Source organism: Boleophthalmus pectinirostris, unplaced genomic scaffold, assembly GCF_026225935.1.
Source record: "Boleophthalmus pectinirostris isolate CB_2022bp ecotype Guang Dong unplaced genomic scaffold, ASM2622593v1 HiC_scaffold_23, whole genome shotgun sequence".
In the NCBI taxonomy this organism is placed as follows: domain Eukaryota; kingdom Metazoa; phylum Chordata; class Actinopteri; order Gobiiformes; family Gobiidae; genus Boleophthalmus; species Boleophthalmus pectinirostris.
In genome coordinates this window covers 24,355,871-24,372,325 of record NW_026571207.1, presented here as the reverse complement: position 1 = coordinate 24,372,325, position 16,455 = coordinate 24,355,871, and the positions used below count along the sequence as shown (strand labels likewise).

The 16,455-nt window shown below is 36.9% G+C and overlaps 1 protein-coding gene across 2 annotated transcripts in view; it reads left to right on the top strand.

Annotated features, from left to right (window-relative positions):
• The window catches only part of LOC110162245 (short transient receptor potential channel 7), a 48,528-nt gene extending 32,309 nt beyond the window's left edge, over positions 1-16,219 (top strand). Inside the window, exons 8-12 of one of the 2 annotated variants that reach the window (XM_055159321.1) lie at positions 8,961-9,156; positions 10,021-10,239; positions 12,461-12,541; positions 13,757-13,832; positions 14,716-16,219. In XM_055159321.1, the coding sequence (XP_055015296.1) occupies positions 8,961-9,156; positions 10,021-10,239; positions 12,461-12,541; positions 13,757-13,832; positions 14,716-14,855 (712 nt within the window). In that variant the 3' untranslated portion in view covers positions 14,856-16,219. Of the gene's footprint in view, positions 1-8,960; positions 9,157-10,020; positions 10,246-12,460; positions 12,542-13,756; positions 13,833-14,715 lie in introns of both variants that reach the window. The other variant, XM_055159322.1, reaches the window with a different exon arrangement.
• Positions 16,220-16,455: the final 236 nt, after the last annotated feature.

The following is a 16,455-nucleotide window of genomic DNA, read 5'->3' as shown; positions in this document are numbered from 1 at the left end:
ATTTGATTGTGATTTACTGGCATGAACAAAAGAGGGAAGACACCAGCAGTTTTGACTTAGAGAGAGGAAATAGTTAGTCTCATTGTGCACTGAAGTGGAAGATGCCAGGAAGTCCTTACTCAGAGCAGTGAGAGTAAATAGACAAATTTAACTTCTCTAAGTGAAAAGGCAGATTGGGTGCTGCATTTGCCAGTCATCTGAATGTCAAAATGAGGGGTGGAGACAGGAGTACAATTAAAGAGAGAAGAGAGAGCAACAGGAATGAAAAGGAGGCATTCGTTTTGTTTAAATGTCAACAGCCAGACCAGGTGCCAAAGTCTTTTGTGCCAATTCTCGGTTTGTATTCACATAGAAGTGTGTGGAGCGTTTATAATTCGTCAGAAAGGCACACGGGCAGTTTGTCTGACCTGTCACAGCAGCTTACTCACACTTACTCACACTTACAGAATGCAGATAGACTGAAAGTATGTACATAACAATAGAATATACTTTATGGAGCTGCATAGAAAATATATAGAAGAATAATGTCTATTTTACTTGGAGCTAAAAAGAATGTTAATATTTGTCCAAAAGACCTATTCATAGCATTCCACTTGTGTTAATATTTCTCATTGTGCTGAAAGGTGTTTAGCATTCTGTTGGGTGAGATGTTTATAACTTGGCTTGACAGATTTTTATGCCTAAGCACATTTATACTGGTCAGTCATCTTAAAGGGGCCATATTGCGCTATTTTCTTATCTATTGTTGTCTGCTAATCAAAAACAAATTCCAAGTAGTGCTTTGTTTCATTCACACATGTTTAACACATAAACCCTGAATATTTAGAGTGAGTTCTTCTCTCATGTGGTGATACAGGAAGTGCTCCACTGTGTTTTTTAGCTCCATACACATTCACTAGAATCACTGATGATTTCAGTCCTGGAATTTCCAATATCTACTAAACAAAAGATGTATGGTAGCAGTTAAGTTGAAAATTAACAGCACATGACATCATAAGGTGGAGCAAAGCATTCTGAGCTTTTGAGATGTAGACAGACTAATAATAAATTGTTACTCAAGCATATGTGAAACAGAGCACAACTCTAACATGGCTTAATGCTCACAGGAGTCAATTTTGAACAATATAGGACTTTTTTTTTGTTTTGTTTTATACAATGCTTTGTGTCTCAAATAACTATACTATAGTTTTGTGAGAGTGCACTATGAAACATTTTGGTGGAAGGTAGGCGACCTACTGACACAAGCAGGCAGCGCCACCAGGCCAAGTTACATGTCAGATATATGGATTGAGGTCCTTATTCACAGTAAGAATGTATTTCTTTCAAGGCATTTTTGAGCCTTAAAACACCAGTAGTGGAATCAGAGTTCAGTAATTAAGTTCAGTGCTATATCATGGAATATTACAGGCAAATCAATATGATCACAGATAAGCCTCCTCCCCAGGATGTAAAACAATTTAAAGAAGCAGTGGTGAGTGCTTTAATGCCTAAGCATACTCTTAAATGGTTATACACTCGTTTAAAATTCAGCAACAGGGAGTGAGGATTGAGTCAGAATAAGACTTTCAAATTTAGTCAGTATGTAGAAAAAGTAAAATACAAAAGACTTCCAGCACAGTAAGAGCCAGATTTTGCAGTTGCACTAAGAAATGGTTTGTCAGTGCACTTTGTACATTTCAAACTTAGTCTTTTACTAATGTAGTTGTCCTCATTTTTCTCTTTTTATGTTCAAAAGTGTAATTCACATTTCAGTGTCCCTCTATTCTTCTGTGGTCATGATAAAGCTTGTAAAAACAGAATAATCCCTGTCTGCTGGTTTAAGGGTGTTGTAACATAAAATAGATAGTCCAGACAGACAGCCCATGCGGAGTAGGCCAATAAAATGGGGGATGTCGTGTATGATTCACTGTCAAAACATTGTTAATTGTTCACCCTGTGGTACTGTATTCCCTTCTCAATAAGATCTCTTTTATGCCCCGCCCGAAGACACAAACTATAAGGCGCATTTTTGCTATGTTGTCATTCTGCTTAATATCCTCAATGTCACAAATCTGCAGACGCTTACAAACAGCCAAAAGAGACATGCATCAGGATTTTTGCAGCTTTACCTAATCACTGTTTATTTCTTGAGGGACTATTTATTGACAGACTGTTTATTTCTTGACTATGAGAAGAGATTGAGATGATTTGATTATGGCTCACATTTTAATCAATTCAGTTTATCATTGGTGGTTTTCAGGTTCTAGAAATGTCCCAGATAATGGGGGCAAGAGCCAGGTGATTCTATTGAAAACATTGTAGTTTCGTAAGAAATATTTAAACCGTAAATTTAACCTGATTATTTTTAGAAGTGACTGCTATTACCATAAATACCAATACCAATTTAAACATGCTTATTTTTCTGTCTCCATCTGTATTAAATGTTATTGAATGTTACTATTTTTAGCCCCAGTTTGGAACTAGTTTAGTTTGGTCTGTTTTTTCTCTCACTTTAGTTATTTAAAGATTATTTCTGAACCACTGCTCTACTGTATATCATATGAAGGGATTATGAAGGCTGTCAGAATTATAGAAGAATCATGCAGCTACAATGTTTTGTTGTGCTTAAAGGCACACTGTATCTTTTCTAGTGGGAGGTCTGCCATCTGCTTGTCTCCATGGAGATGCACTGCTTGCAATGTTCCACAGAATGTTATTAAACATATCTCCATGGAGAGCAGCAACTCACAGTAAAAAATTATGTTTTTCAGTGTATTTGTTTATTTTTTTTTTATAATCAAAACACCTGTAATTGAATAAATGTGTGATTGTTGAATGTATATGTCATATTCTGGAACATTCCAGTCAATGCAACCACATCTCCATGGAGACAAGCAGGTGGCAGACCTCTCACTAGAAAAGCTACATAGTGTGCCCCTAAGGTGACTTAATCATAAACCTCCAATGTTCCACTGTGAGTCTTGTTTCTTTCTTTCATGTCTTCTGTTATAGCACCCTCCTCCAGGGCTTCTTAAGGAACATTCCACTATTAGAATGAAAGTTTGTGCGCCTAAACTCAAAAACATTTTAATGTGACTTCATTCATGATGGTGCATTTGCTATCTTTTGTTCTAGAAAGTTAAACACAATTAAAATTTTCCGCCTCACCAACTGATATGTTTGTAACTGGATGTGCCCACTTTAAAAGTATAAATCAAAAGATGAGATTGAGCGTCAGATATTGGCAAAAGCTTGTGGGAAGGAGAGATAGGAAGATTGCGAGACAGGAAGGGAGGACTAGGAAGGATGATGAATATAATAAGAAAATGGTTGAGGGTGACTGGAAGGAAATAAATGATAGGCGCAAAGATAGAGGCAGCTAAAAGAGGAGTGAAGATATAAAGATGTGGCACGTCGGCGGGAAAAGACTTTGATTTGGGTTTGTCTGTGATTAGGTTTGGATGTTCGGGGTGACTCACTCTTCTCCCACACAGAGAAGCACCAGAGTCCAGGGAGCTGCTGTGTATTCAAATGTTAGACTAGAACCACCATGCTGTGAGCTGCCCATCGGGACCTGCCACTCTTAATAAAGGATAATGACATACTGTCCATCTCTGTCCCCAGATGGCTGTTGTCTTTGCTCCCTCACTGTGTGGTGTGCATGATGGTTATGAAAAAACACACAAGTTTGAAATTAATAAATTGCTGGCAAAGTTAGTTATAAATGTTCTGTTATCTCTACCATATACCATCTCATCCATCTTACTAAGAGCTTATTGTGTAACATGTGGCCAGCGCCTCGGCCGACTTCAGCGAAATTTAAGTAATTGGTGTTGGTGATTTTCCAGGGAAATTAGTTCGAAGCTACTCAGAAAGATTTAAGTGAATTAAATAAGAACTGAATCAGAGTTAAACAAGGGGGGGACTTCATATTATATCCAGTCAACAGAACTCTGCAACACAGAGAACCTAAAAATAAAAATATAAATTATTTCAGTAGTTTCATAAAAAGTTAAAGTGTACTGTTAATGTTTATTGTATTTTGTCCTGTTCCTAATTAGATAACAGACAATTGTATCAAAGCATACCCATAAGTGCAGTCCTTGTGGAGTTTTCACTGTCTGTAGTTGAGGTCCAGAGGAAAAAATGGTGACAAACTGATGACAGTTAATATAATGGCCCATCTAACACTGTCTTACTGTTACCTGTTCATTTGTATTATTGATAGATAATGGTGGTTCTCTACACAGATGTCTGAATATTCATTCACACTTCATTTGGTAAGGTGATTTTTTTGTAAACTGTTTGTATACATAAAACCTTTGAGGATTTACTATATTGAGGTAGCAAAGATGAAGTAGATGGTATTATGCAATTAAGCTGTAGGGAGAAATAGAGGCAATAGGGCTGTGTTAATCAAATTGTGATCCAATAATTTCAAATGATCAATAATAGTCTTGAGGCCATTCTACCAAGAGTTTTGGTCTCAGTAAAACATGCTGTACTGCAGCAGAATTCTGACTTAAAATCTTTGGTCTTTTTGAGTTAAATTGCTTTGAAGTGGAAAGTGGAAAGCATTGGTTCATATACTTGTTTTCATTGAAGCCATTATTATTTTTTAAAGGTGCACTATGTAACTTTTTGGTTGATGGTCTGTCACCTGCATGTTTGTATGGATATGTCATTGCGCTACCTGAAATGATCCATGGTATTACATTAAACAGCTCTATCTTACAGGTGGTCTTATAACTCAAACATACAGAGAAGAACAGGCATTCTGACTGCGAGGGATTGTCTCTCCACAGATCTGACTTATAACTTCTGGTTTTGTCTCAAAATTAATCAAAATATTGTCATGAGGAAAAAAACAAAAAACTAATCATGACACAGCCCTATTAGTCAGAACAGCATAACCGAGGCCTAGGCATTCAAGCGGCACATTCCCCTCATTTTGAATATGGGGCAGAACTTTACATTTTAGCTGATAAGCAAGACTGATGAGCCCTGTTAAAGAGAGAGGGGTCCAAAATAACAGGCTTTCAAGGCAGACCTACCAAAATCACCTTCCTCAGCTGCTCTCCTGATTGCGCGATAGCCTGTCGGAAGTGTGTGACGTGAATAGTGAGTGAGGAGATGAGGCTGTTGAAAACAACCTTCACTTGCTGTCTGAGAGATGACATGACTGATGCTGGGCAGGACTGCACCATGGAAAGGCAAATGGCTACTTCAGGCTTGGACTGGTAATCTGTACTACCGGGCAAATGCCTGGTGGGCCAGTCCACTTCAGACCACATTTGGTCCTCAATTTCGAATTGAGTGGGATGGGCCGGTCCTGAGGAAAAATGCCAGGGCCGAATTTTGTTCCCAGTCCGACCCTGGGCTACATTGACTTTTGAATGTTTTGCAAATCAGTCTCTTAAACCAGTGTGTCACCAAAGAGGACCTTCAAGTGACTCTGTTATTGGTACTTTGCAATGACATCATGCTGGGGGTGTTCTTAACATTACACCAGTAGAGTTACATGTAGGGGTTACCGTGGTGACACATACATACATACATACATAATAACACATACATTAGCAAAAAACAAAACAAAAAAAGAAAGAAAGTCAAAACAGTTTTAAGATGTATGGTTGATTTAATAAAAAAAAAAAAAAAAGTAAAGCAAAATGTATTTAAACAACACATTTGCAGGAGCTTGTGATCAATACAGCTGTGCACTGTTGGCTAATGCTAGCTATCTTGTGACTGTAATGTTATTTGACAGGGACTTATGGAACAGCACAAATCAGCTCACCTGTTGTAGTTCCAGATTAGTCAGTTCTTTATGTTCAGATTGTGTTAAAACAAAGCATAACCCTAACCCTAACTCTAACAATGATGGCCGCTAATTGTTGAGCATGCCTCATTTCTGTTTGGATTGATTACTGAATGTAGTTTGTTTGGACTTATTCCTGTTTAATTGTAGTTTATTTTTTATTGACTGGTTGTCCCATGTGACTTGTCTGTGTGTCAAAGGTTAATGATCTTCAGGAAATCATTCTTGTTATTATTTCAAGACAGCAAGAAGGTTCTGTGTTTGACTCACATTGACACTAATTTGTATGTTTATCCTTGTGCCTGGGTGGGCTTCCTCCAAGCATTTCAACTTCCCCCATCAACCAAAAAATGCACAATAGGTAAAATCTTATCTACACTATTGTCCCCTTTGAACTCCACTACCACATACACCACCTCCATACTAGGCAATGTCTTGTCTAAGGCCATAACAGCAGTTTTACCACTGGCGCCCCTCTGTGTCACCTGGTACTCCCAGCATACTCCCATCTGAGCACTAACCAGGTCCAGCCTTGCTTAGCTTCTGAGATCTGACGAGATCAGGACACATAATAAATATTTCATGATTAACTTCTACAGACGTAAAGGTTAAATGCCTTGATGGCACATGTTAACGTACAGTACAATACATTTGTAATGGGATGGTGTTGCATCTACATCCTGCCTTAGTTCAATAGGTTAATTCATGTGACATCACAACATCTAAAATGCTTGAAGTTTAACATTTAGTTGGAGGATAGATCAGAAATCTATGGACTTTACTGTTTAACTGTCTAATTGTGGATTTGTAGACCCAGTTTATGGTTAATATATGTGTAATTACTGGACCTATCCACATGAAACAAAATCTGTCATAAAGTTTTTAACTTGTCTTCTCTTTCAGCAAAAATAAAAAGGTGAAATTGTTTTCTCACAAGTAGCTTGAGAAAGTGGTCACATCATTCAACCTCAAAGATGTGATTGATTGTTAGTTAAAATGACTTAAGGCTATAAGATTATTATGACAAATTTGTTGAGCTATTCCCATAAATAGGGATTAATAAGATTCAACATTTGTGCATCTTACTTTTGGAAATTCAAAAAAAAATCCAACTAAAACTACAACATCGAATTGTGAACGCAACCTATTGTTTCATGTGTGAGTTGAACATTGTGAAAGTGTATGTGGCTTTTAATAAGCTTGTGCAAGAAAAGATTAAGTGGTTCAGTGATCATTTTGCCATTGTATTAAAGGGAAGAACCTGTGTAGTAAAGCTATTATTTGAGCTCAAGATACTGCTAAAGGGGACATTAATGAGTGTCTTGAAGTAATTATAGGGTTGGCTTGTTTTCTTCACCTGGCACTGCCTTTTGTCTCATAGTGTACGTTTGTTCATGGAAGTCTGTTTACCAAAGAGAGGTCTATTCTTACAAGGCTTACTCACAACACACACACATCGATTGGTCTGGAAGCTTAAAGTTTATGTGTTTTGCTCTTTTGTTCCAAGGTTAGAGCTGAAGTGCTCCTAGGAGCCTGTGTTTTAAGTGCAGGAGAGGATAGTGTCTGCCACAGCCTTTTGCACATGTGAGGGTGGCTTTTATCACAGCACCTGCACCTAGCTCCCTGCTGCCAGTGAAACCACGGCTCGCTCAGAGAAGTTAATTTGGAGGATGGTGGCCACTTCAATTCTCAGGCCTATACTGATCTTCCCCTCGGGCTTTCTTATGCCTCAGTACACATTTCAGATCCCCAACATGGCGGCAATTCCCAAACCTCTCCACTCCATAAATTGTTTTTTTTTTTTTTTTTGGCATGCCTGTACCCCAAGTCTGGTCGGAAGTTGACAATTTGCTTTTCCCTCTTTGGAAAGAAATTGGATAGAAATTATTTTTAGTTTTTAATTTAACTCACCAACATTGCTATATTAAATTCTAGAAATGTGGAGAATGTGTGAAGGGAACAGCTGCAGAGGGGTGGGTTTTAGATCGGTGATGGACAGTTGTGAGCACTTAAGACAAGGTGTGTGGAAATATCACTGCTCAAATGCACTATAATGTAAGAACAAACAATGACAGTCTCAACAGAATATAAATAGTTTTTCCTTTTTACAAGTTATAATTTAAAACCTTAAAACTTCTTACTGTACATTTTAAGCATTTTTGCCAATAGGGTGGCAATAGGGCTGGGCAACTAATAGAATTCTTATTGTCATTCGGTGTTTTGTGGTTTGGTGGAGAATTCAGACTTTGAAGTAAAATTACAATCTGTATTGTTTGTTTTCAGAGAATTAATAAAATTGATCAGTATATCATCATCAGATCACAGAGACATCTTACTTCAGTATGAACAGTTAATTGTCAGGTTTGTACGAGTAACTGGCTCCAAAAATAGACCCAGAGTCACAAGAAAGTTTTATCCCAAAAAGGCACAAAAAACACAGTAGCTTCCGCATAACAGAGAGACAATCTGCCAAATGGGGAAGGAAAATGGGGAGCTAATGGAACACAGGTGCAGCACATTAGGGCGGGGCAGTAATCAAAGGCGGGAACACAAGAGGGTGGAAGTAAGTCTGCAACAGAATCAGGGTAAGTGATTTCAAAATAAAATGGAAACAAACAGGACATGATAGTTAATAACAATGGGGCAGAATTTCTTTACTTTACAAACTGTTAACATTTTTTATTAACGATAAATAAATCAAGTAAAAATGTGTTAATGGGAAATATTAATGTATACACAGATAATTCCTCTTAGCAGTCAACACAATCCAACTCCCATCAGCACCACTTTTTGGCTTAATCCTTAATGTGACTTGTGATTGTCAGTTTTACAGATCGTCTAGCACATAGCTAGGGTGCTCTTAATGCATGCCGGGCTATCCACCTCTCAGTTACCAGAGTTGACTCATCTTCCTTTAAAGCTTCTCTGGAGCCAAGCGCTGCATGTGAAATAAGTGTGTTTAAGTGTGTCTATGGAGAGAAACAGGATAATGCGTTCAAATTGGACATGACTCATCGCGTATTTCATCAGTGCTAGCTCATAAACTGTGCTTTGTTGAAATGCATTTACCAATCCTGCTTTTTCTGTTTGCATAAAAGGGCTAATTAACTAAGTGCAAGTGCGTAGATATTATTACGCTTTAACTGATTTCTTTTTTCTACAGGGTGGAGGAGAGCTTCAAGACACTTTTTTGGTCAATTTTCGGTCTGTCGGAAGTTATCTCTGTTGTCCTCAAATACGATCATAAATTCATCGAGAACATCGGCTATGTCTTGTATGGGGTCTACAATGTTACAATGGTGGTGGTCCTCCTCAACATGTTGATAGCAATGATCAACAGCTCATACCAGGAGATAGAGGTACACACAACTCATTCATTGTTCATCACGTACCCTGGATTTATTGTCAACAAGTCAGTAAGGATTTGCTGTCGCCACCTCGGTGGCACTTGGGGACTGAAGGGGTCAGTGAAAAGGCCACTGATCAATAAAAAGCAATAAAGATTGTTCAAGAATCTACATTCTTTTCTTTACTTATGCACATATAGGTAAAGAACGATATTGAAATATTTGCTGCCTTTAGTAACTTGGTAAAGCATTTGAAGAAATTACAGTTAGTTAGACGTATGAGTGAGTAGAACAGAGTACCAACCTCTTTAATCAGTTAAACGATTTTCTGATCTATGCTATAATGTTGATTCCTCATCACAAACATACCTGAAACTGTGTTTTGTTTCATGTTTGACACACAAACCCTGTATATTTAGGTTCTTTTCTCCAGCTGAAAACACTCCATCTTGTCATGTGGCAATACAGGAAGTGCACTACACTATTTTTATCTCCACACACCTTCACTCGAATTATTTGGATAATTTCAGCCCTGCAATTGCCAATATCTACTGCACAAAAAGTAAAATGTAGCTGTTAACTTGAAAACTACCACTTAGTGACATCCCAAGGTGGAAAAGAACATTCTGAGCTTTGAAGATGTAAAACACATTACTAATAAAAGGTTACTCAAACATGTGTGAATGAAACAAAACACAACTCCAGGTATGTTTTTGATGAGGTAACAACATTATAACATGACGTAAAGCTCAAAAGAGTATTTTGTATGACATAGGACCTTTAATACTATTTAAGAAATAAACAAGATAAACTCTCTTCTAGTTTTTGCTTTTTTATTTCTAATTTGAATCTGTGTGTGCTGACTGCTATCTCCAGGAGGATGCTGATGTGGAGTGGAAGTTTGCTCGAGCAAAACTGTGGCTCTCGTATTTCGATGAGGGACGCACACTTCCTGCTCCATTCAATCTGGTCCCAAGTCCAAAGTCCTTCTACTACATGGCGCTCCGCATCAGGTCTTGCCTCGTCCACATGTGTAAGGCCAACGGACATCACTGCAACGAACTGGAGATGGGCATGCTCAACTCTCAGAACAAGGTCAGTGTTCAGCAGAGAAGAGATAGTATTTTGGTAAAACTTTGGTAACACTTTATAATACTTACACCTAATTAATCTTAATAAAGCATGCAGAAAAAATGAATTCACAATAAATAAATAGTGTATTAAAAATAATTCAGGCTTTATACCCTAATCCTATTTCGTAACCCTAACCCTCTTTTGTCATGCATAACTAAGGGTAATTTGTGTTTTTATTTATTTATTTATAACAAATTGTACTTTTTGGTCTGGTTACACTTTAGAAACAAAATAATATTGCTATAGAAAATAATTGTTGATTGAGCTGAAAATCAGACATGTCAGATATAGTAGAAGTAGTACTTTGTACATCTGAACATTTCAGGGTTAATGTGAATAATACTTTATTGTTTACTTTAATTTTGTTTTGTTTGATTTAGTTGAGAGAGACTGAGACAACAAGATGGCTCTGCAATGCTGCCTTGTACATCTACATTATATTACTTTTATTTTACTTTTAGGTACAGTTTTTATTAGATCTTGAGGATTTGACCTTTAAAAAGACAAACACTAAAATAAATCTTGTAACTGTACCCTGAAATGAATTACAAGTCTCATCTGACCAGGTCTAACTATGGTAAACTACTTGACCCAAACTTTTAAGCATTGCATTTTAAGACTACTTCAAGTTTATTGTACTTTATATACCTGAACATGCCCACCAATCCCTCTGGAACACTAGGATTCAGTCTGTTAATTCCATCACATTCCTCTTCTTGAAAATTGTCCATCAAAACAAAGTCAATATAATGAAAAAAAATCATTGCGTGAAGAAAATTGCTTAGGCCATTTACCAGTGAATCGATGTGTGTGCCGACCCTGTCTATGAGCGTTTCCTCTTGGTTCAAATGCCTGGCCTCAGCACCTCTGTTCAGCTATTAGTCAGGCCATTTAAGCTTCCTGCATCTCTTCAAATCTTCCCCCATCTTTCTGGACTAGGACAAAGCGAGCTACACCCAGCTGCCTCTGTGAGCTCTTAAAGTTCTCTACTCGGACCTGACAGACTAAATGCAGCTGCAAAAACTACTAAACAATCAATACAAATGTCGTCATCCACAGTCCGGCTCCAGGAATGTCAAGTGAGATGGCATAGGTTTTCTTCTCTTGTGCCGTAAGTGCTCACAGCTTTTATGAGTAAATGAAATGAGTCCCTTTTCACATTTTGGATCATGAAAAGGATGAGAACCAGCATAGAGGTTACATCAGGCTCTATATTAAAAGATGTACCGCAGTTATAAAATGTTGCTGTATAAAATTCAATCTGTAGATGCAATTTGGTGGGAGCCAGTCTATTCAGTCTGAACAAATGAGTGTAGGGTGCTTTAATATTATACAATATTCAGACAACTTGTAGTGCAGATGATGAGGCAGCCCACATTGTGCTTTTATGCCACCTCTCTTCTTTTTTAAAGGCATTAGCCCATACAGTACATTATACCACCTAAATGAACAACCGTATGATATATGTCCATGCACAACACAATAGTTAGGCACATTTATCAATCAAGCCTTTGCTTTAAGTAACTCTACCCAATTTTTCTCATGTAGTAAAGTACAATTGTTTTTGCCCCCATACAGTGTATTGTAAAACTGCTCTTAGTAACCAGATCTGACCACACTGTGATGTTTGCTTAAAAGAAACAAAAAATTGTATATTATTTTTGGGTGGATCTAAATAAGAATGATTTTTTAATATAGCAGCGACTTGAAAATGGCCACACTTTAGTCAAAACTCATTTTGACATGGGAGTGTCATAACAACATACAGGCTGCAAAGCAAGGCTATTGCAGGTCATTGGCAAATACTAAGATATCATTCACTGACAGAAGTTAATTGAGATTCTTATCCTTTGACCTCTTTCTCAGATTAAAATAGACCATAAAATTCAACTTTATACTTTAACACTTTCTTTGTTCGAAAAAATGTAAAAGCCCAAAGTGCTTAGGAAGTTAATGTTTGAAATTCAAGAAAAACTAGATGACCAAAAAAGATCTTCTTATTACATTTGACTATTTATTTTTGATGATTTTAAAACATAGTTTATAGGGTTGTATTTAAACCTAGATGTTGAACCCAAACAGCCTCCCTCAGGTACTACAGTCTTGCAGTCAAATAGTTAAGTTGTGGAGGTTCAATGGGCCATGAAATGTGAAATTAACCTGCATCTCGCGTTTGTGACAGGACGAGCGCTTCAGGACCTACCCTCGGCCGGGAGAGGAGTTTATGCCCCGGAAAACTCGAAAACACCCCACAAGATACCAGGTAAGTGAGGCGCTAAGTGGTCAGAGCAAATGAGATGAAAGACAGGGGAGAATATTCACAGTGAAGTTCAGAGAATCCAACCAACACGTGCACTAATAGGAGCTGAGAGTTGGGGTGGTTTAAGTCTGATTGGGGCTGACGGGGGTAGAGAGAATGGGGCTGAAGACGCCTGGAAAAGACCTAGATACAATATAACACTTTTAACAGAATTAATTTAATGATGGACGAGCACTCTAGACTTTATAAATGGTGGATGGACTACATATTACACCTCTTGTATGGTTAGTTTTACTAATGTAAAATGTAAAAAAAGTAATAGTAAAAGTAAAAGTAATAATGGCAGGATTGCCCCACGCCCTATTTTGTTCTGTTCCAGTAAAACACTTAAGATGAGCTTGTTCATATATATATATATTTTTTTAAATATAATTATATGCTATTGTTAGAATGATAATTGTGTACTATAGCATATAGAATGCTTTATTTTTACAAAATTTACTTTGAACAACAACACAAGCCAATATACTAATTTGAACAACAACACAAACCATATATATATATATATATATATATATATATATATATATATATATATATATATATATATATATATATATATATATATATATATATATATATATATATATATATATATATATATATACATACACACACACACACATAGTTTAGCTCTCAATAAATAATGGAGTGTCCCTTCATTATTATTATTGTTGTTTGTGTGTGTTATTATTATTTTTTTTTCTAAACAAAAGCACGTGTGCCAGAGCACGTTGTCTTTAAGGTGGAAAAGAAGAGCTGTGTCCTCTTTAGTTGCCTTTCACTGTTGTCCTCGGGGAAATCTAAGCCCCTCCGAGCTCTTTGTGCTCCCATGTTCATAAATCCTCCACACAAACTCACACAGACCACTGCAGCTCACTATAACCCCAGTGTCATTCAGCTGCCTGTTGATTAGGCATTTGTATGTGCGCTGACAGCTATTGAGCAGAGAGTGGCCACAAGCGGGGATTGACGGCTCACACTTCTGAGGACATCCCTGTTGGCCACTGATCAATACTCTGCAGAATACATTGCTTGGCTCCACACAGAACCATGCTTGAAATGTCTGAAGAAATGTCATATAGTCTTAAAGAGTGAGGTCATTGGACATTGTGCTTTGTACCTAATCCTTTCCTGTGCTGTTTTATTCTCTTGCAGAAGATCATGAAGAGGCTGATTAAGCGCTACGTCCTGAAGGCACAAGTGGACAGAGAGAACGACGAAGTTAATGAAGGTACAAAATTCCAACAGTATTATTAGCTTGGGGCTAGAGCTGTACAGTATGTGGGAGTTACTGCTAAAACATCTGTTCTGGTACATTTATGTACACCAGGGGATGACCTGGTGAACTGTGCATCCCAGAATGCATGTCTTACACATGTTTAGGAATATTTATGATGTTATATACAAGGATGTTTGGGTGAAAGCAAACAATACTGTCCAACATTACAAACACTGTAGAAATATGATCTGGTTTCACTGGGAGACTGTAATTCATTTAATGACTTGTAATAATGATTAATGTAGTGTTTGTAAGTTTTGTGACTATTGTGCTTGTATTTTGAAATATTCACCTATTTTTATTATGAGAGAGACCAAGATTAAAGGTGCATTGTGAAACTTGGAGAGTCTGTCAAATGCTCTTTTCTATGGAGATGTTATCGCCTTGTGTGGAATGTTTCACAATATCGTATTAAACATCTCTATCTTCATGGAGATCAACCAAACCATCTTACAGGTCAGATCTGTGAAGAGGCAACCCCGCTCACAGTCAGAAGTCTAGGTGTTTTTAAGCTATAAAACCACCTGTAATTGAATAAATGTTAATGAAAAAAATCATACTGGGGAACATTCCAAGCAGAGCAATGACATATTCATAGAAACAGGCTTATGTTCTTTAAAAAGTGATACTGTCTGCCTTTGATATTTTTAGACAAATCAGAAGTAATTCAGATGGTGATTTGACATTGTTTTTTGTACACTTTTAATCCTTTTTGATGTGTGGTCCAATTATCCAGGCTTGGAACTGACAGAGTCCATGGTTTGTGACCCCATGTGGCTGGATGACTCCTCTAACGATGATATATTGTTGTTTTTTTTTTCTCTCTGTGTTGCAGGCGAGTTGAAAGAGATCAAGCAGGACATCTCCAGTCTCCGTTACGAGCTTCTGGAAGAGAAATCCCAGGCCGCTGGAGAACTGGCTTTGCTTATTCAGCAACTGGGCGACAAGTTTGGCAAAAACACCATGAGACATTAACGGTACTGCAGCAAAAGTAAGAGAAGGGTGAGACTGAGACAGAAGTTAATAAGCAGTAAGAGCTCAGATGAAGAAGGTGTCAACTTTAAGAGAAGGTTTTGTCAAGGCAAAAAACTTAGACTTATGTATATGCAAAGAGTAATTATAAAGGATAGGAAAAGTTATCTTGAGGACTAGAGGTCACACATACTCATGCTGAGAAGAGTGAGATGACAGGTGAATCTGAATTAAAGCCATCTTCAGGGACAGTTGGGGAGAGGGGGCTTCTGGGTAAAATGATACAGTGCATGAGGTATTGTGGGACTTTGACAGACGTGAGGGGTAAATATATGGGAAGAATAGATTTAGGAGGGGAAAAAGTGCCACTGCTCTTAACAATTGTATACTTTGCTTTAAATGTTGTTATGTCTTCTTCTGCTTGTCATCATACTGCACAACCCTTTTTGTACATCAGGCAATCTAATTAACCCATTCCTATATGTGTTTATTGTTGAGTTTAGAGCTGTTTAAAATAGGAAAACACATCTTTCATTTGATGATTTATGCTTATGTTTTCAGTCTGAATCATAATATCTTGTTTATTTAGTAATTTGTGCGAATATGGCCAAGTCAAAGGGGAAATTTACCTGACTGATTTATTTATTAAAGTGCCATTCTAAATAACACGTGCCCTTGTGTAGCAGAAGTGAAAAAAAAAAAAAAAAAAATCGTACAATATACTCAAAAACATTGTTAAATAGAAACAGATCTTCACAATCTCTATAATGACTCATCTTTTTTGCCATAAGTATTTGGGATTCAGTGAAGATAATTATATGGTTTTGGATACAGGCTAAGGGCAAAACATATTATCCACAACTAATCTAGATTTACATTTTTTAGTTCCAGTATTATTTTGGATGTTTAAAATGAACCACATGCTTACACAAATATTATTTTAATTTAGTGACTTATGCAACATTTATACTGTGCTAGAGTGATGCATAAATTGTCATTAACTTTTAGATAATGCTACTACAGGGTTTTCCAGGTTAAACTATTTTGATATGCTTCAAGTGTTGGTATTCTCTTGGATGTAGAGTTTATTCTATAGAAACAATCTCCAGCACCTTCACTCTATGTATTTGAACTTGTCATTAAAAGACACTGTGTGAGTTATCTTATGATAAATAAGACAATGGTATAAATTATTTATTCAAAGGATAGTTCCAGGTTTATTTGATTAAGACTTGTGAATTCATGTATTGTTTTTATGTCTGAGAGATCTCTAGAGCAGCTCACTATTTCATTAGTTTGTATGCAGCCCACTTTTCTGTCACAAAGACAAATCTCAACTGTATTTTTAATGGTCACTAAATCACAGAATAAAGCTAAATCTTGTACTGTATATTGTCATGTTTCCCTTAGTAAAACAGCTCAAGCTTATTCATTACAATATATTTTTTGACATGAACATTTATTAAAAAACAAACAAACATACATATACATACATATACATACATACATATACATATACATATGTATATGTATGTATATATGTGTGTGTGTGTGTATATATATATATATATATATATGCACACACACATATATATATACACAC